This window comes from Benincasa hispida, unplaced genomic scaffold, assembly GCF_027475165.1.
Source record: "Benincasa hispida cultivar pf3 unplaced genomic scaffold, pf3_genome.v1.1 HicScf1106, whole genome shotgun sequence".
Classification (NCBI taxonomy): domain Eukaryota; kingdom Viridiplantae; phylum Streptophyta; class Magnoliopsida; order Cucurbitales; family Cucurbitaceae; genus Benincasa; species Benincasa hispida.
In genome coordinates, this window is record NW_028325418.1 from 10,274 (window position 1) to 30,006 (window position 19,733).

The window sequence follows — 19,733 nt, forward strand, 5'->3', positions numbered from 1 at the left end:
AGATTTAATTATATTTTTTGGTATATTTGTAACTTTACATAAACCATTGCTAATATTTACAATGGTATGATTTTATTTTTTTGGTGCAATGCCCCAAGTTTAATATTTCTTGTTTTAAAGTGGACACAATATTCGTATTTTAATCTTCTTAAAAAAAAAAAGTTTTTATTGAAAAAAAAAACCCCAAGGCCCATAGAATTAGGGTTTAGTATAAAGAGTAGAAACTCCCTTGATCCTTTGCACGCCCCATTTTGCCTATCGGAGCATCGGTCAGACAAAACCCTAACGCAAATCAGGTATTTGGATCTCTCTCAACGATTTCGTTCGTTTCTTTGCATTTTTTGTGTTTTCGAAGTAATACCTTGCGTATGTATGTGTTTTCTCAATCTAGATTCACTTTGAAGATATCTTTTTTGATCTGTTTTCATCGTTGTTGCAGGTCCACAAGAGGAAGATGGCGGCGGTTCCAGGACAACTGATTTGGGAGATTGTTAAGAGGAACAACTCTTTTTTGGTGAAGGAGTTTGGAAGGGGAACAGCTGGCGTTCAGTTCAGCAAAGAGTCCAACAATTTATACAATCTGAACTCCTACAAGCATTCTGGTCAGTCATTTTAAATCCTCTGATTAATGATGTGTTATCTTCAATTTAAGGGAAATCCTAGCGGACCAAATTTGAAGGGTTTTGTTTGAATGTCGAAACAACCTAGAGACGGGATCATAAGTACATTATGCATTATTTGGAGGGTTGTGTATGATTTTTGGGTACTGGAACAACGGGATTAAGTACAGGAAATTGAAATATTAGAGTGTTGTCTTCTTTGATTCCCTGAAGATTTTCGAATGACCTCAACGCTGCTATGCCCATTTTCTGAATTCTTGATATTATGATCAAGTGGTGCTTATCTAGATATATATGTGTAGATGCTTCATGCATTCTGGATTTGGTGGGAGCCAACAAAGTTATGTATACGAAGTTGTAAATCATGTGAAGTTTTGTTTCTGCAGCAACCGCCAGGGGAGACTGAATGATCATTGTGCTCGTTCAACTAATGGTTATGTCATTGGTTCTTTTATTGTTAGATGTGATCAAGGCATTATTTAGTGCTTGGGATTACATGCTTGACAATTAGTTCTGCAGTTTCCTAAACTAAATCCTTCCATTGCTAATCTGTTTGCATGAGATAATATGTTTCGAGTATTTGAATGCTTGGTTTTTGTCCTCGTTGAATAGTTTGGTTTACTGTCTTATATATTTGAATTAGAGAAACATATGACTTTGTTTCAGAACTTTATTAATAGTGGTGACTGGTGAGAGGAGTTTCAGGGGATCCTTTCTTCTTTTCATTATTTTTATTATTTGCCTATACCGTGTTCAGTTTATTTATAGATTTAATATGATTCTTGTATTTTAACTTATAGGTTTGGCCAACAAGAAAACTGTTACAATTCAACCTGGAGGCAAAGATCAATCCATTTTGCTTGCAACAACTAAGAGCAAGAAACAGAACAAACCTTCTTCATTGCTTCATAAATCTTTGATGAAGAAGGAGTTCCGTAGGATGGCAAAAGCTGTGACAAACCAGGTAATCAGCAAACCTTAATTATCTTGAGTACTTGCCTTCTTAAGCTGGAACAGTGGCATTAACTCCCGACTCGAATGATATCAGGTGGCAGATAACTACTACAGGCCAGATCTGAAGAAGGCTGCCCTAGCAAGATTGAGTGCTGTAAACAGGAGCCTCAAGGTTGCTAAGTCTGGGGTTAAGAAGAGGAACAGGCAAGCCTTAAAATCAAATGTCAGGAAGTGAGATTTAAGGGAATGAGAAATGAGATGTCGTTTGCCATTGTGTTTTATGTTGGAATGCCAACTTTTTAGTTCAGTTTGGAATCTGAAGAGTAGTCTGGCGATAGATGTTTTGCTGTGTTTTGCATTATTATATGATTATTATTTTCTTGCTGTGGTGAACTTTTGGCAGGTAATCTTAAGACTTTGTTTTGGTTATGTGTTATTTTAATTGTAGTTGAAAAATACTTGATATTCACCAACCTTTCACTAGGCCACTTAACCTAGAAAATGAGTAATAGCAACCTTTTGGCCGTTCATGTTAGATCTCCCCATGTATCTTGAGGTGATTTCCGCTAGGCAGGTTTACTTGATTTTTTATTGTTCTGTGATATTTGGATTGGTTGGTACCTTTGAAGTAGAATGTAGCAAACTATGACAAGGAGTCTAATTTTCTACTTGGGCGGGGATATTTCAGTCCTAGGAAAAAGGTAAATTGCCAAAAATAACTCCAAAATGTTTTCATCTTGAACTTGTTGAAATTCTTTTTCTCGGTTGGCTTTAAATTGACCCCAAGATTCAAATGAATTTTGAAATAGAATTTTCAAAGGTAAAATTGTAATATTTGAAATTTAAGGATTAAATTGAAATTAAGCCACAGTTGTAATTCGAAAAGTAGATCTCAATTGACACTGATAAACTATGAAAGTATATATATTTGTAGGTTAGATTTTATTGATAAACTACATTAGCATATAGATATATATATCTCATATATATTTCTTTCGCTTTTATTTTACTACTTTCTAGTTTAGATTTAGTCTTACTTTGGATAACAGATTTGGATTGTTACCTATTTATGCCTTCGTGGTTTATTTGCTTCCTTAGATATTTGCCTTTTGTTTTGTTTTGTTGAGAACACTTTTTGAACAAAACGATCTCTTTACACTGCACAGGCACATAACGATTTCAAACCTTACTTTTGTTGTTTTGTTAAGAAGTCTTTGGTGATAATACATTAATACTTAAACCTTTCTAAACTTATTGGTGTGTACAGCTAAAATTAATCAACTTGTTCTATTTTCTCAATAAAATATTCAAAGCTGAGCTACCCTTATGTTATCCTCATCTCTTACTTACCCCTTGTCCATTTTTATTTGTCAATGGAGATATTGGCAGGTTTAGGCACTTACCCCTTGTCCATTTTTATTTGTCAATGGAGATATTGGCAGGTTTAGGCTTGAAACAGTGACTTTGTGCTTTAATGTTACTTCCTTATGTATCATAAAACTCCATCCTAAGTGATTGGGCAACTTGGGAGATTCATGAAACTAGGTTTTCTTTTACACAAATATCACTAAGATCCTGTTTAGTTTTTTATTTTTATTTTTGAAAATTAAGTTTAGATCATTCACATTTTTAATTATGATTTGCTTCTTTTTTTTTTTTAAGTACAATCGATGAATTCTTAGTCAAATTCCAAAAACAAAAATGACTTTTTGAAAGTTATTTTTTTGGGGTGAAAGTAGTCTATAGACTTAATTTTCTAATAATTATCAAAGAAAATGAGTTAAATGTTAACAAAAGAATTGATTTAGAAATTGAAATTTTAAAGATGGAAAAATGTAGCATACTAGTTTTTACATATATGAGATTCAGTAGGAAAACGACGACTCAGCCTAGGTTCTCAAGCTCCCAAAAATAAGAGAGAAATGATAGCCAAGAACGATGGAATTGATCACATTAATTTTAGAACTGGACAAATCGATGAAAACGATTATGTTCGAAGTTAAAAGAATAATATCAATATTTTAAATACGTTTTTTTTTTTTTTTTTTTTTTGTGTGGCTAAAATAGCATAATGAGGCAAATCTAAAAAAAAAAAAATTCAAATAATTATAATTTAATTACAGAAAAGATGACTCTCAAATCAAATATGGAAACAGAAAGTATACGAAAATTCAAATATACCGTCCGTAAAATCATTGGGAACAGTTTGATTTTTTTTTTTAAATAATATTGACAAAAAGAGGGTAGGATTGAAAGTATTGTCAAAAATAAGTTTTTAAATCATGTATCCAATACACGATTAGCCCTCAATCGTGTACCCGGTACATGATTACCTTGGGTATACGACTCCCTTCTCCATTAAACTGCCGCGACCCTTCTTCTTCCTCCATCCAAAAGTCTTCTACCTCCTCTTTTCTTCCGTCTTCCCCGTCCGAAAATCTTCTCTATTCGTCTATCCGAACAAATTATCCAAAAATTTCCTACCTTAAGTCGTGTGCCTCCTTGAACCATCCGTTCAACCGTTCATCCGAAAGCTTCTCCTCTCTTTGATTGTGGTAAAAAAATTTCCTTACGTTGTTTTGGAATACATAATCTTCACATATATATATATTTCTTGCATTTGAGCTAAACTTAATCTACAGTTTATGGATCCATGATTTATTTGTTGGGTTACATCTAGAAATATATGTATATGTTTGTCTATTTGTTGGGTTGATTTTGTCTAATGTAGTTTATGAACTTAGAAATTAGATTATGTTTATGAACTTAAAAATGAAAATTGGTTCATATATATATTATTTTGTTTGCATTTAGGCTGAATTAAATGTATGATTCATGGATATATTATTTTATTTTTATTTGGGCTGATTTAAATGTATAGTTTATGAATCTTAGATTTAGGCTAATTTAAATGTATAATATTTAGATCAACTTAGAAATTGGATTTTGTTGGTTTGACATATTAACATATATATATTTTTTTTTGTCAACTATAACCGTTGAAAAAAAATCATAATAAATATGTCATTGCGTTCTGAATATTTAGTTATTCTTGAACCTGGAAATGATGGAGATAGTGACATTGATGTTGAAGTTGATGAATTATTTGGAAACGACAGTAGTGGGGAACAGAATACTACGAAATTGTTATAATGAAATCAAATCAAGATTTTTGGTATGTCAGATGTAAATCATGGAGTGATGTTCGAAATCACCAAACTTCAAGGGGAACACTCATGTTTATTTTCAGAATTGACACATGATCATTCACAGCTTGATTCAAATTTTATGAGTATCAAAATCCAAAATTTGGTTAGAGCTGATCCTAGGGTAACTGTGACTCTATTTCAAGAAGTAATTAAAAAACAATATGGATATAATGTTAATTATAGACGGGTGTGACAAGCCAAGAGAAAAGCATTGATTACTGTGTTTGGTGATTGGGAGAACTCTTATTCATCACAATCTAGGAACACGAAAAGATTAATTTACGTGGAAAATCCTAGGCCAGGGAGAAAAAACCACGATCAAATCTTATTATTAAGTTACACTGAAATACAGAAAGACTGCTCAAATAAATAGACAGACAGGAAGCCCTAGGCCCATAGGTTTTTCCTTTCCTCTGATGTGCTAGTGCTAGGTACGACTATTTTTTGTCGAGTTTTTTGGTCCTTTGGTCGAGAAGGATTCAAACATTGTTGGCCATTAATCCAAATCGATGTAACTCATCTCTACGGAAAGTATAAAGGAAAATTATTGACCGCCTTATCTATTGATGCAAACGGACATATATTTCCCCTTGCTTTTGCTATTGTTGAAGGTGAAAATTCTAGTTGGTCATGGTTTTTGTGGACAATGTGTGAATATATTACCTAAAGAGATGATATTTGCTTGATTTCTGATAGATATAATGGCATTCTTGTTGCAATTAATAATAAGAAAATTGGTTGGAGTGAACCTAGAGTGTACCATCGATATTGTCTTTGCCATGTTGCCAGTAATTTCAATACAAAATATAAATCAAAGCAACTAAAAAATTTGGTTTTTAAAGCAGGAAATCAACACCAAAGGCGTAAGCTCATTCGGTGCATGAAAGAATTGAAACAATTGCATCTTGAATGCCTTGAATATTTTTTAGATATTGACTTGGAAAAATGGACTCAATCACACGATGATGGGTACCGCTATGGGTGGATGACAAGTAATGCAGTTGAATGCATGAATGGTGTTTTCAAAGGTGCTAGAATATTACCAATTATTTCTTTGGTTAGGCTAACATTCTATGTGTGATACTGTATTTTGAACGTTGGAGAAAAGAAATCAATGAAGCACTCGATCGTGGAGACATGTATACAAAATATGCCTTAAAGAAACTTAAGAGGTGGGAAAAACGAGCATCTGCGCGTACGGTGACATCTATTGATAGGGAAAGTCAAACTTTTGAAGTACAATCTGACATAAGTATGATTTCTCCCTATAAAGAACAACACACTCAAGTTTTGAGCTTGAAAGAAGGAACATGTTCTTGCAATAAGTGGTAGTCATTCAAGATTCCATGTTCTCATGTAATTGCAGTTTGTATGGGTTTATGACACTGATACTACTACAAGTATGGACTTATGACAGATTTCCAATTATAGCACCACAAATCTAGTTACAGGCCCCAGATCATCGTCCACTTAGTGCCAAGTATTATTTCATTTATATATTTATTTCGTTACCATTTTATGTAAGAATATAAATTAAATGTATTTTTTATAATTTTAGATGGAGTGGTGTATTAGCTGCCTCTGAACAGTCAGCAAATATGTTACTCGTGTACAGAAAAATATTTGACAGACTGATGCACAATCAGGTAACAAATGTATATATAAATGAATATTTAAAACATTTTAGATGTATACTTATTATTTTTTTTTTTTCAAATTATTTGGACGCTAGACACACAACAGATTTGGTCATCTTTACCTGATTATTGTCGTGATGGTGAAGACATCTGGTTGACTGTTAGCCCTCTTATATGCTTCCATATAGTAGAGTGGCATCATCCAGATCGTGTGTTGAGACAGTTCGGTCTTCGACAAACAATACTTTCGTTGTCCTATACACTCCCAGCACTACACCAGATCGATTTAAGAGGTAAGCACAACCAAGACTGGCGTTGAATCCATGTGGAATATATATCCTATTGGCATGGACGAAATGATCGTTGTGCACAGAGAGAATTAACAAATGAGCCAGTTGTATCAGATGACTACTTTTCCTGGTACAATTCAATCACGAGGTGATTTATACGACGCTTACTATTACTGCATGGTAAGAGATTTAAAATCATACATTTTCCATATATATGATATGAATATTGTTTAATATTTAATTTTTTTATTGTACAGAATAATTTTATCGGAGATGTACAACAATATTCAGTGCAGAACAACTTACCAGGCTTGGGTTCAATGTGTCAGCATACATTGGTCAACATAGAAGGTATTATTCAACAAACAAGACGACTCAATGTTGTTGACACCGATTGAAGACATATTCATCATAGACGACAACGACAACAGGATGAACCTAATTTAGATGGACACGAAGACAACTCCCATGAGGGGTAAGGGCGAGGGCCAGGGGGTCGTTTTTAAATTTCATATAAACTTTCATTTTCAAATTGTAAATTAAAGAACTAATTGTAAATCTTCTTTAATATTATAACATTTATTTTAATATGAGTACAAGATAATTATGATTTCATTGTACATTAAATATAAAACTAAGTTTAACCATAAAGGAATTTATGGACATGTTCCTAAAGTCTTAATATTGTTGTACATCTCCAATTAAAAAAAAAAAGGTCAATCTATTTAAAAAAAAAAAGAAAACAAAACAAATCGTGGACCGGGTCCACAATTATGACAATCGTGGATCCGGTCCACGAGTTTCCATGCGACCGATCAACCAGTTAGCCGACGTGGTGCTAACTAGATTAAACGGTAATCGTGTATCCCGTACACGATTTCACTACCCTAGTTTTGTCAATAGTTTCAGCAAACACCTATTTTTAAAAATATTTTCAATCCTACCCTATTTTGTCAATATATATTAAACTAACATTATTTAAAAAAAATCGAACAATTTGATGGATTTGATTTGTCTTTTCAAGTATTTAATTTTGAGAAGATTTAAAATCATTTTTATTCTCTAAATTTTGATAGAAGTAACAATTTAGTCCCTGGACTTTGGTTTATAACGATTTAGTCCTTGAATTTTCAATTTTGCAACAATTTAATCCATGCACTTTATTATGTAACAATTTAATTCTTGTATTTTAAAATTTATTATAGTTTAGTCCCTATTGTAAAAATTATGTTAAGATTTAATGAAAATTATTGCATAAATAAATCGATAAACTAATTAGAGACTCAATATTTTTACAAAATACAAAGACCACATAATAAAATAATAAAAATTGACATCTAATTTTGATTATTTTAGGGGCTAAATTGTTACATATTTGAAAATATAAAGACTAAATTATTAGATACTAAAATTCAAGAACTAAATTATTACAAATTTAAAAAGTACAAAGATTAAATTTTTACAGATCAAAGTTCAAGGACTAAATTCGTACTTTAAAAGTTTAGAGACAAAATATTTTTTAACCTTTTGGAATAAGTCACTTTAGGAAAAAAAAAAATTGTGGCAACCACTCAACAATTTTTTTTTAACACTTTCGAAATTTATTTTTTTTAAAAAAAAATTATCAAAAAGTTGGAAAAAAAAAAAAAAAACTATTTCTCGATTTGGACATGATTTTGACAGTACACTCCTATTTTCCATGAGCACTTTTCATTTAAAAAATTGTAATCGATTGTACCCTAGAGAAAGAGGGTAATGTATGAGTGTCATATATTCGATTTGTCAGATTCCTTTTTGTAAAATTGTCACGATAGTGATAGACATTTATGTCTATCAATCCCTATCAATTTCATATACTAATAAATAGTAATATTTAACTACAAGTATTTATTGTACAAGTTAATAAATACGTCATCTATTCTTTATCTTACAAGTTGTGTTACCCATTTATCATTTCAAAGAGGGTTCAGATGCAAACCTACGTACACATACATATTTCACTAAAACAAGTTATGTCACTTGTTTGTAGTTCATCAACATTTACTTTTCTTTCCAATCAATTTACGCATTTTATTATCATTTTAAATGAGATATAATACATACTTTTATATGGACAATAATTTAACCAATTCACCAGAGGCATGCATTGTCCGAGAGAAGAAACTTCTCATTGCTTCACTATAGAATCCCCTCCAAGAAAACTCCCCATGATTGCCAATAACATTAGCATATTCACAGTTATAGGGAACATTTTTACATGTTCAAAATTTGTACAACCTATAAAAATAGATTATATCCCAACTTAAAATAAGCCTCGCAAGTCTATACAGAAAGAGGTCAGGCTAAACTAAAACAAAAGTCCAACCTCTCTACTTAACTAAACAAAATAAAATGCATTTTAAGAGTGGGAGAGAGCAAAAAAAATTTACATGTTCCTATACTCGGGCTGGGAAGAAGGTAGCAAGAAATTTGACTAATTTTCTGTACACGGGAATTCATTGATGAAGTTCTTGCATCCACCTTGATCTTTTAGTAACCTACCTCGAGTTGAAAATGGTTGTGTAAAGGACGTTTGATTGCTCGAAATGAGGCACGTCTAGTTTTAATCTTTTGCAGAAGTTCGTGCAAAATCTCTTATCCTGTCCTTTATATGCTGCAACATATAACACAAATTAAGAAAATCAAACTAGAGATAAAAATTAGAAATACAAAAAAGCAAGGTAATGTAGATTAGTAAGTTAATGTTAATCACCTTCAGCTCTTCGTGGAGAACAATGAATATTTTTTTCAACCTCTTGTGCCTCTGCAAATTAATCTTAGTTTGAGTCAACTTCATTATATGAGAAAATTTGTGTATACCAAGGGAAAAAGATTTGAAGTGCATAAAGATCAAGGCATACAATATTAATGCCTACATCAGGTTCAAGCCATGTGAGCCCTCTAATCCACATTCAAATAACCCGAACATATGAGGTTATCCAATCAACAGAGATAGAGAAAGTATTGCCTCTACCGACTCCGCCAACCATGCCTTGCTGCCTCTGAATTTACTGTCAACCTTAATCCTATACAATCCTAAACCTTTTACTTCCAATTACAAGTTCCCTCTCTCCCTCTGCCCCACCTCTGGAATACCAATTTTTTAATATAAACCAAAAGATTTCACAAACCTAAACTACAAGCACTAGCTGAATGAAATATCAGAATTCAGAGCTCTGCCACAGAGTAAAGAATGGGGTTTTGTGCAAGGGAAATTACAAATGTCGAATTAAGCCACAAAGTCCCAAAGATGGATCAACATCACTGGAACGTGAGAAACTACTAATACCATCAAGTGCAAACTTATAGCAAAGATACTAGGATAGAGACCATACCGCTGAACACAGCCGATAGGATTCTTTCAGCTGTCCTAAGACGTTAAAGTATTTTTCCGAATCTTGTCCTCTAGCAGAATCAAGCTCCTTTCCGAGTTTGCAGAACTCAGCCCTGCATATATCAATCGATGCTAAAAAACTTGTGTTTTCTTTACAGGAAGGAACAATGTACCAGAACACAATTAAATCAACAAACTTGTTTAAACATAATAACCAGACATTAAGGCAGGCAGACTGCAACATGAGTAGAAATGGATAAGAATCGGACATTAATAAAAATTTGTATTACCTGTAGCTTTCTAGGATTTTGTTCAAGGAGAGGTATGATTCATATTTATCATGATACTCCTGTACGTATTCCTCGTACCTAAGAATTAAGTATAGCTTTTCATCAGTTATCACAGAAATTAATAACATAAGCAAAAGAACTTGAATGAGTTATAGATGAAACTTACTGAGAAAAATCCTTGATCGCTCCCTTCAACTCTGGCTCATCCTTTTCATATTTGGAATATGAACAACTGTTTTCGTCTGAAGAAGAATCTCTCCTCTTTGGATCACTATTTTCACGCTCAGCTGATACTGGATTCTTTAGTGCTTCGGTAACTTCAGTTATTGGATTAGGTGCTAGTCTTTTACTTCCTTTTTTTGAGGGAAGCTGTTCTCTTTTCATATCATTCAGCTGGGAAATGCCAACAGATGCTTTTCTGTTGCTTTCCCCACAGCCTTCTGGACCAATCCCTTGATTAGGTTTTACATTGGCAGCAATTGACTTATCAACTTCAACGTGATCTACTCTTGAATTATATTGTGGATGAGACTGCAGAGACCGCTGGTTAAGTCTGGTCGAATCTTCAACTATATGTTCTGAAGTTTTCTTTTTATTTGAGCCTTCCGGATTGCTGGGAAACTTGGTACTTACATGGGGTGGGGACCGCTTTCCATATTCTAAACTAGTCTTCAAATTAGATTTTCCTCTACTTAAATCTGAACCCCAGATATCTGTAGTGCTTTCTTTATTCTCCAACTGTTTCAATGAATTGTTCCTTTCAAATTTCTTTTTACCCCGTGATTCCTCAGGGAAAGGGTCACGAAGTTCACCTAACTCCAGGTCTGAAAGCTCTCTTTGGAGAATTCGGCCTTTTCCATTAACAGGGGACCTGTTGGCACTAATTCTATTATTATTATCTCTTGGCGAATACCCCATCTGCGAGCTTGAAAATGTTTGGCCATCTTTGAATTTTCCAACTATTTCACCAGGTTTACTGTGATGGGAGTCAAAAGGTTGTATCTGTTTGTCCCCTGGACCACCTGATCTAGAATTTTTTGACACCTTTTTCTCCTTTGTCCCTTCATTTTCAGCATTTCCATGAAATGTATCTTTAAACATATGAAAATTTTCATTAGCATGACCACTCTTTTCAGTGTGTTTAGTGCCACGTCCAATATCACCATGCTTGTCGGTTCTGGCTGCAGTATCTACAGCTCTCACTCCTCCACTTTGGTCATGGGGCCTCCAACCTGCTTGAGAAACATCTGAACTATTTTTTTCTGAAACTGTTTCTTTGTGTCCCTTTTTTGGTCTAAAATCAGAATTGCCTTTAACTTCACCTTTATTAGTAACTTGACTGGTAGGATTTCTAACAGAATCTCTACCGTGTTTACTAGAAACTGGTTGTTGAGCTAAGCTTTCTGATTTTAATCTCTTGGTATGATCAGATTTCTCTTCTAAGCACTCCAAATCAGAACTCCTTTTAGACTTGCCTTTAGATATCTGACCTGTGCTGTCAGATTGTTCGTGCCTGCCACTGTCCACAACAGTATTATCCCTATCCTCAAACAAACTCCCAATAAAATTTTGGCGCTCTTGGAATTCATCAGGGTATGGTGAAAAGGATCTTGGTTCTTCCACAAGCCTTCCACCTTCAATAGGAAGGAAACTGCGGTCATCAATTTTAGCATCTGGCTCATCATCAGAAGAATCATTCTCAATATCAATTGCATCAGATTCTTGACCATCTTCCTTCTCATCATCTATAATCTGCACAGCGCCACCATCTGGACTTTTCCAAGCAGCAGGAGATGTAGAGAAACCCTGTGCGGAAGCTTGCAATTTATGCTTGGATTCTTTGTCATCATCACTGGTCATGATATCCACATCCTCATCAGAACCCTCCTTGCTGTTGGAAGGTACTTCACTTTCACTATCACTGCTACTCCCACTCCCACTACCCACAGGGCTTCGGCTTCTACTCCTACTATGATTCCCACTATCACTTCCACTATCACTGCTATCGCTTTCAGAATCACTGTCACTTTCGTTGTCAGAAGAGCTAGCTGCCTGGCGTTCACTATTTTCAGAACCTTTTTTCTCAGCAAAAAGATCGGGTGAATGCTGTTGGATGCCATTTTTCTCCAAGAAATTGGATTTTTTGTTAGCTTGAGAGGTTTCTACCTTTTCCTCCAATTCAATGCCAGATCTTGCTTCTAACTGCAATTCTGGGGCAGTTATTTGATCTGGGAGGTCTTCATGTACAGGGGGGTTTTGATGATGGCTGATCAAAGGAGAGCTGTAAAAGTACAAGACATGAATTAGAATCCAGATGAAAATTGAGCCATCCATATATATCAAATATACTGGCTGGTAAATTAGAGTTCTCATGAAGTTATTTTGTTTTTCTTTATTTTTTCTATAGACTATTTTTTCTTTATATATCAAATACAACACGTGGAGACTTGAACCTACAATCTCTTGGAGGAGATAGGAATGTCATAACCATTGAACATGACAGTCGCATGAAGTTTTGTCTATTATAAACCCTTGCAGTGAAGCTTTCTGCATATCAATTAGTTAATGCTTTCTTTCCTCATAAAGCTTAGTTTATTGGTAATCGATAAAACCAAACTATTAAGACAAGACAGTTGAGATATTTCTACCTCCACTAAGAGGTTATAAATTTGAATCCAGCATGTAATGCAACATTCTAAAAAAAATAAGACATTTGGGGTTTTGTTGAAGCATTTCTACTTCCATTAAGTGATAATAAGTTTGAATCCAGTATGTAATGTAGTATTCTAAAAAAAAAAAATGAGAATTGAGGTTGTGTTAAGCATTTCTACTTCCTCTAAGAGATTATAAGTTTGAATCCAACATGTAATGTAATATTCTCAAAAAATGAGACACTTGAGGCTGTCTGACCAACAACACCGGAAATTGTAACAGGAACAAACAACCCGACTTAAGATTTTGCAAATAACTGTTCAAGTCCACCAGATGGATTCAGCCCTTTAAATGTTGACAATACCTTTCACCTTCGGATGAAGGTTTTTTAGAGCCTTCCAACTCAACTCCTGATTTCAAACAATATCTCCCCGGAGCTTGGTAGGTTGCAATCTAATAGTCAAGATCAAACAAGAACATAAGAACAATAACTAAAGCATGCATGGAAGATATCAGAATTCAGAATTCCAACAATATAGGAAGATTTCAGGAGCAGTCAATTTATTATGTCAAAGAACAGAGTTCAATTCACACCTGTCATTTTCTCCGTGTTTCAATTCATAGTTCATTTGCTGAATCTTTTTAATTGAAGTGATATTCAAGACAACAAATGTAGGGTGTATTAAGAGATTCACTGAAATGGAAATTCTTTTGTAACTACAACCTTTCCACAATTGTGAATAACGAGAAAGCAGACCCCTAGGCTGTTCTTTCTCTTTTTGTTTAATTCTACATTATTTCTTATCTTTTTCTTTTTCTTTTTATTCACTTTCATTGAGAATAAATGAAAGAATACATTGTTTCTTATCTATCTATCTATAAACAAAAAAATACTGAATAAACACTAACTCAGCAGATTACGCATTGTTTCTAATAATTTAACATTTATATCACTTACTTTTTTAATGATTGGCTCGATCTTTTTCACAGCATTTGGGATTTTATCACCAACGGCTTTCTCCAAGGCCTACAAGAGAGAGGGATGGGAAGGAAGGGAAAAGGAGTAACAGAAGAGTTAACATTTAGAAAGAAGTAGAAAATAGTAAAACCCATATTTTTTAACAGAACAGATAAATTTGGAAACAAAAATACAATGAACAGAAAATGTCGAACACTATTTTTATATTAGGAATCGATATTTCAATTAAGATAGATGAAAAATATCATCCTAAATTCCTAGCTGTAGAAGTCACCTATTTACTTGGGTACCTTCAAACTCATCCCCTTGGGGTTCTCCAAAAGTAAATTATACAACATTCCTTGCAAGTCTGTTGTTTTAGCTCCACTATTCCCTTCCTGTCCTGGTGTTTCAAGTACTCCTTTTGCAGCTTTGGTCGAGATTTCCTTCTCACTGCTAGCAGCAGCATTAACCTTAGCAGGTAGTCGAGGTCTAATATCTTCTGTAATCACATGAGTCTTAGTGGTGTTTGCAGATCCAAAATGAGATACTGGAGCACCGGATTGCTCAGGTGGCGATGGAATAGGTGAAGATGATAGTCTATCCTTAGAAGCAGGTAAGGATGATATGCCAGGTTTATATGTAGATTTTGGAGGCCCAACTGCAATGACATCTTGTATCAGTACCCCACGACTAGCGTTAATTGACATTAATGTCCATCAGGAGAACAGTATATGTCAGAAAGAAACACTCAAAGAGGGAGAAAAATTTGTATGCCAAAAGAGGAAGAATAAAGACTTGCAGAAAGAAAATGCAGAACTCAATATGTGTAAACGTAATCACCTTGAGACAATTCGTTCTTCTGCTTTTTAAAGGGAGGCTCTTTCTTATTCTTAAAATGCCTCCATGGATTAGCTGCAAGCAAGCAAGGTATTAGTAAAGGCTTGATCTCAACTTAGAAGGCTCAGTTTTTGCAGTATTACAATCAGATAACAGTAACAGCAGCAACAACAACAAAAAAGATGGGAAAAAAAAAAGGAATACTGATTAAGGCAGGCTGATAAGACAACTTTACCAGATATAAGAAGAATGAATCAAGAAAATTACTTAGGTGCTCCCTAGGCTGCAACTATCTTTGTGCAGCCTAGGCAATTGTCCAATAAAAAATTGCTGTGGCAATTAAAAAAAAAAAACCTTTTTTTAATTTTTTTTCTTTTTTGTGTGTACAAGAAAGGGGAGCATGGGAATAGGTGCAGCCTATCATTGCTCAAGAATCAATCTCCTATTCATGGCAATGATAAATTAATATAAATTATCCACTAAACAAATCCTTAAAAAATGCATACCTTCGGCAGCAGCCAATTGCTTTATTTGATTCTTCATAGATGGATTACCAGGTTCTAAGACAATAGCTCTGCAGCAAGAAACAGAAAATATGTGCATGCATGTGTAAGAGCTTAAGACAGTACTAAACATAATTACGGATAGCTCTATAACAAAAACCAAAATTTCTCAATAGTTCAGAAGTCATATACTCATGAAAGTAAAAGGTTTCACAGACTCAGTGCGACATCTCAATCATCGAAAGCCCTTTTTTTTTTTTTCTCTATATTAGGTTTGAGAGGGAGGACAAATACTAGAAAAGAAGTTGATTGTAATATGATCATTAAACTTACAAATAAAACTAAATCATGGCTTAGAAGAACGGTGAAACATCCACAACCCAAATAAAAGTTTAATTTAAGATCATCCAGTACTGACAAACAAAGGAATACGCTATAGTTTCATGTCGAAATTTAATAAAAAAGAAAAATAGCTTGAAAGTCATCTGTAGTTATGTTATATTATAAACAGGAACATTAAGCAATTATATTCTGAACAATTTTTTTTAATAATATCATGTGTATGTTTATAAATTAATTTATATTAAAATGTCAGTACTCATGTATGAGTCTGTGTGACAACTACTCCATTGATTTTATGTTGTTTCTCTTGAGAAGGCTTAACACGGCAAATGTAAAACAGAAAAATAAAGCTTTCCTTGAGATGCAGTGTAAGTTTCTAGCGAACTGCATTCCCTTGGGCAGAATTTCATTGTTGGCAAGTACAGTAGGTATTATTTAGATAAGCACTAACACTTGCCCCTACTCCCCAAGAAAAAATCATTGGAGCCATATTGCAAAGTTAGCTCCTATTTTCAAGCAATATATCACCTTTAAGTTACTTGATGTAGCCCCTATGTGAGGTTTGGCAGATCCCTAGTGGAACAACTCCGTTTCTGTGATGAATGATGGTTCCCTTTGTTGGGATATTTGGGTTATGTTCTCTCTCAACATGGGCTGTGCATCATGGCCATTCCCTCTCTACCCCCACCAAAGGCCAAAAAAATCCTTCTCCACCACCAGCAAACGAAATAAATTACAGAGAGAACTACAGAGCCTTCATTCCTCAGTTCGTTATGACAAATCGGCAACTCTAGCCATTATGGAGGGAGATGACAGTGACCAACGAAGTTCATATCATGGAATATTCGTGGGTTGAATTCCTAGAAAAAGTGTGCCTCGGTAAAGAGGTTGATCCAACAACATAACCCGGACATTGTTCTTTTACAGGAAACTCAATTACCAGAAATTGACACTTTTACAATCAAATCAATTTGGAGTTCTTTACTGGTTGGGCGGCGCTCAATGCGATTGACTCCTCGGGAGGCATTCTTATTTTATGACATTCACCTGTTTTCACGGTACAGGAGGTTATAGAAAGAATATTTAAAAAAAAAAAAAAAAAAAAAAAATAAAAAAAAAAAAAAATAAAAAAAGAGATAGAAAGAATATATACTGTCTCTATCCATAGAGAATTAGCTGATGGGTTCGCCTTCTGGTGCTCTTCGGTTTATGGGCCCTCTGACAATGTATATCAAATTGATTTTTGGCAAGAATTACAGGATTTGGCAGGTTTGGGAGGTGATAACTGGATTATTGGTGGGGATTTCAACGTGACTTGCTGGTCTTGGGAGAAATCACGATCACTCCATTTCTTTTAGTATGCGGGCGTTTAATCCCCTTTTTTTTAAACGGAAACAAAACTTTCATTGATATAATAAAAAAAGTCTAATGCTCAACAAACAGAAGAATAGAAATACAACAAACCAAACAGATCTAGGATCAGCAGGTGCACCCAACTATCTCAACTACGTTGACACAACTTTAGCACCTTCACCATATCCTTATACAAAGGAATTCACCTATAAAAAACTGAACAGTACATGATAAAGATAAAGAGTACATGATTACATAGAAGAGACAATAGCGTTCCAATTAAGACAAGTGTCTTGAATAGAGTAATCCAAAAAAAAAATTCGATTGGGAACTCCAAAAAGATGAAGTCCAAAATAACTTTCCATTGATATAATTGATTACATAGTATGCAGGCGTTTAATCAATGGATCAATAATGATCAATTGTGTGATATTTCGTTGAATAATGGTATTTTTACTTGGTCAAGTGGAGGACCCATCCAATATTCATCTATGATTGATCGTTTTCTACTCACTAATGCTTGCCTAGTGAAATTGGGGACAGTAAAGGTACATCTTTTAGATCGTATAACATCGGATGATCACTTTCTTTTGGCTCTTATTTCAGGTCATATTGAATGTGGACCGTGCCCATTTTGTTTTGAAAACTCTTGGCTTGAGGGTCACAATTTCCATCCATTAGTAGAATCATGGTGGATCAACAATCCTGTTGGTGGAAGGCCTGGACATAGATTGATGATGAAATTGAAACGATTAAAATTCTTCCTCCGCTCTTGGGCTCAAGCGCAATGACAGGCTGCTTCCAATATATCAACTCTAATTTCTCAACTTCGTGATTTGGCTAATTTGGTGGACCTTGGACAGCTTACGAGTGAAAAACTTTCTTCCCGCCATGTACTTAAGGAACAAATCGAATTTTTGACGGCACAAGAACTTATCTGTCGTAGACAACGTTGTAAACTTAAACAGTTTGCTGAGTGGGATAAAAATACTAGATTTTTCCATCGTATTGTGGTGGCTCGTAAAAGAAAGAGTTCAATTTCTAAAATATTTTCTAGGGATGGACAAAGCTTATTGACAGGAAATAGTATTGAAATTGAATTTAGCGCTTTCTTTTCTTAGTTGTTCACTAAGAGAATGACCAGCGCTTTCTTCCCATTGATGTTGAGTGGAGCCCTATCAATAGTGCACAAGCTACTAACCTTGAACAATCTTTTACCGAGGAAGAAGTTTACAAAGCTATTTCCTCCTTGGGTGTGAGTATATCTCTTGGTCCTGATGGTTTTAATGTAGAATTTTTCAAGTTTTCAAGACAACTTTGAAACATGATATTATGAGCATGATCGATGATTTCTACTCAACAGGTATTATTAATGCTTCTTAATGAGACTCACATATGTCTCATTCCAAAGAAAATTGATGCCAAGTCTGTTTTCGATTATCGCCCTATTAGCCTCATTTCATGTGCCTACAAGATTATTGCTCGTGTCTTATCCAATCGTCTGAAAATGGTCCTCCCTAGAACCATTGCATCGAATCAGCTTGCTTTTGTTGAGAATAGACAGAGTCTGGATGCATCTCTTATGGCAAATGAATTGATTGATGATTGATCTCGTAATAAAAAGGAAGGTGTGGTTCTTAAACTTGATCTTGAAAAAGCCTTTGATACTGTGGATTGGGACTTGCTTTACGCAAATCTTCTTGTTAAAGGCTTTGGTCCTTTGTGGAGATCTTTGATTCCTGGCTGTATTTCTAGCGTAAATTTCTCAGTTGTTATTAATCGCAGGCCTCAGGGTAAGATTTTTCCATCTCGAGGTATCAGACAAGGTGACCCTTTATCTCCTTTTCTATTTATTTTGGTTGCCAACTGTCTGAGCCATCTAATGAATTATAGCTTATCAAAAGGTATTATTGCATCACATCCTATTGGTGTCTAATTTTGTCCCGACCCATTTACAATTTGCTTACGACACTTTACTCTTCTCTACTGCCGATCACTCTGCTTTACAACACCTGTTTGAGGTTATCATATTTTTTAGCTTGCTTTTGGTCTATCTGTTAATTTATCCAAAAGTGAGCTTCTGGGGATAACATTGCTGATTCTATTATGGAATGGATGATGAATTATTTTGGCTGCAAGCAGGGTCACTGGCCTGCTATTTATCTTGGTTTGCCTCTGGGAGGGAACTCATTATCAAATAGTTTTTGGCAAACTATTGTTGAGAGAATGCAGCAAAAGCTTCATAATTGGAACTATGCCTTTATCTTTAAAGGGGGTCCGGATACTCGTATTCAGGCTTCTTTGTCTAGTTTTCCTATTTATTACTTATCTCTTTATTATGCTCCTTCTGACATCATTAAGGGTTTGGAAAAGTTGATTCGAAATTTCTTCAGGGAAAGGGCTCATGGTGAGGATGGGGCGCATAATGTGAATTGGGAGATTACTTAACGTTCTAACTTGATGGGTGATATTGGTATTGGCAACTTTCGGCATCAAAATTTAGCTCTCTTAGCTAAATGGGTTTGGTGTTTCTGCATGAACAAGATGTTTTATGGTATAAGCTTATTGTGGCTAAGTATTATTCCCCCTCTTGTATCTGGACAATGATTATTCGTGGACATTCTAAATCTTCTTGGCGCTTCATTTGCCAGACTACTGATTTAGTGGCTAATCATACACGTGTTCGACTTGGTTCTGGTACATCTACTTATT

General features: G+C 34.5%; 3 protein-coding genes across 3 annotated transcripts; 2 read left to right on the top strand and 1 right to left on the bottom strand.

The window, feature by feature from the left end:
• Positions 1–2,003, top strand: LOC120076799 (large ribosomal subunit protein eL28y-like). The gene is made up of 4 exons (XM_039030750.2): positions 1–296; positions 440–602; positions 1,421–1,584; positions 1,669–2,003. The coding sequence occupies exons 2-4, from the start codon at positions 455–457 to the stop codon at positions 1,807–1,809; spliced, it is 453 nt and encodes a 150-aa protein (XP_038886678.1). The 5' UTR covers positions 1–296; positions 440–454; the 3' UTR covers positions 1,810–2,003.
• Positions 2,004–8,856: 6,853 nt separating this feature from the next.
• Positions 8,857–15,485, bottom strand: LOC120074517 (uncharacterized). Its single transcript, XM_090308856.1, has 10 exons — positions 15,330–15,485; positions 14,827–14,898; positions 14,295–14,644; positions 13,984–14,052; positions 13,390–13,478; positions 10,540–12,654; positions 10,374–10,451; positions 10,085–10,196; positions 9,463–9,513; positions 8,857–9,363 (listed from the first exon to the last, which is right to left on the bottom strand). Exons 1-10 carry the CDS (start codon positions 15,457–15,459, stop codon positions 9,313–9,315), a joined length of 3,117 nt encoding a protein of 1,038 aa, XP_090164982.1. The 5' UTR covers positions 15,460–15,485; the 3' UTR covers positions 8,857–9,312.
• A 1,362-nt stretch (positions 15,486–16,847) lies between these two features.
• LOC150031606 (uncharacterized) lies at positions 16,848–19,469 on the top strand. The gene is made up of 5 exons (XM_090308857.1): positions 16,848–16,937; positions 18,385–18,531; positions 18,646–18,814; positions 18,915–19,042; positions 19,164–19,469. Exons 1-5 carry the CDS (start codon positions 16,848–16,850, stop codon positions 19,467–19,469), a joined length of 840 nt encoding a protein of 279 aa, XP_090164983.1.
• The last annotated feature ends 264 nt before the right edge of the window (positions 19,470–19,733 follow it).